The sequence below is a fragment of the Pygoscelis adeliae genome, unplaced genomic scaffold, assembly GCF_000699105.1.
Source record: "Pygoscelis adeliae isolate BGI_AS28 unplaced genomic scaffold, ASM69910v1 Scaffold166, whole genome shotgun sequence".
Classification (NCBI taxonomy): domain Eukaryota; kingdom Metazoa; phylum Chordata; class Aves; order Sphenisciformes; family Spheniscidae; genus Pygoscelis; species Pygoscelis adeliae.
This window is the reverse complement of record NW_008825156.1, coordinates 1027501-1028828: the sequence shown is the minus strand read 5'-3', so window position 1 is coordinate 1028828 and position 1328 is coordinate 1027501. Positions and strand designations below refer to the sequence as shown.

Genomic DNA, 1328 nt, shown 5'->3' with positions numbered 1-1328 from the left:
AGAAAAATTCATGGAAGAAAGCTCCGCTGAGGGCCATTAAGTACAAAGAGAAAACCTCTGGCTTGGGCAGCTCTGGAGCCACAGATGCCCGCAGGCTGGGAGAACATACCTAGAAAGTGTGGCTTGTTGCACTCTTACACTCTTCTGAAGGCCAAGCCCTTGGGGACTTGGCCCAAGGTGAGTGTCACATCCTGCCCAGCTGACCGGTCGTCTTCTCCTTTCATCTCTTTCCAGGTTCAGCAAAATGAGTTGGCATCCTGGGTGTTAGCAGCGTGAGGAGACCAGGACGGGTGCTGCCCTGCTCACCCCTTACCCCCTCGCTCATTCCCCTCAGGGAGACGGGTGCTGGCGTCCCTGCCCTGCCCTTCTGCCCCTTGCTCCCCACTCACCATAGAGGGGACGGGCCCGTTATGGCTGGGGACAGGCTCCCACGCAAGGTGATGGACCCGAAGAAGCTGGCCAGCCTCCTGAGGAACGGAGCGGAGGGTACCCTGGTCATCGACAGCCGTTCCTTCGTGGAGTACAACTCCTGGCACGTCCTCAGCTCCGTCAACATCTGCTGCTCCAAGCTCGTCAAGAGGAGGCTCCAGCAGGACAAGGTCTCCATCACGGAGCTCATCCAGCCTGCCTCCAAGATGAAGGTAGGGGATCTGGCCCTCACCTTTCCTGGTGGATGCTTGCACCCTCTTCCCCAGTAGAAAAGGGCAGGGTGAGGGTGGGATGCAGACTGGCCTAAGGGCCAGTCTGTGCCTGGTATGTGCATCCTCCTCCTCCATCCCTTGACCCCAGTATCTGCCGCCACCTCTCTGGCACCCTTTGGAGAGCTGGAGTGTGAGCTCATGCAGCCACAGGGCTGTCCTTGAGGACCTGTTCGTTGCCCCCACCCCAGTGACGGGCTCCCTGCTTCAGGAGCCCTCCCTAGGCAAGTCTAACAGGTATATCAGCCTTAGGACTTGTCCTACACTGGCAAACAACCCCCCAAAGCCTTCCTGGAGCTGTAAGCTTAATCCCCTGCTAAAAACTCTTCTCCTCCCCTCTGTCATCTCCAACTCCATTCAGGGACATGTAATCCTCCTCCCCTGTGATGCCAGAAGCTCTTATCCGGTGTCATGGCATATTACCTCTCGCAGGCTCCTCTCTCTATCGCTCCTGGTTAAATAATAGAGGTTGCTCTGAGCCACAGAGCTGGGCTGGAGACCCGGCCAGAACAGCACCGGCTGCCCCCGCGGTGCCATAGGCCGGGTCCTGCCCTCCGCAGAGACGCTGCTGGCGGGCTGTGCCGCTGGGTGCCGGGCTGCGGGATGAGGCGGGGGGTGGGTTGCTGGTCC

At 59.3% G+C, this 1328-nt stretch overlaps 1 protein-coding gene across 1 annotated transcript in view; it reads left to right on the top strand.

The window, feature by feature from the left end:
- The first annotated feature begins 410 nt into the window (after window positions 1–410).
- Window positions 411–1328, top strand: part of DUSP8 (dual specificity phosphatase 8) — a 36109-nt gene continuing 35191 nt past the window's right edge. The window contains exon 1 of the mRNA XM_009328592.1: window positions 411–641. Within this exon, the coding sequence (XP_009326867.1) occupies window positions 411–641 (231 nt within the window). The remainder of the gene's footprint in view (window positions 642–1328) is intronic.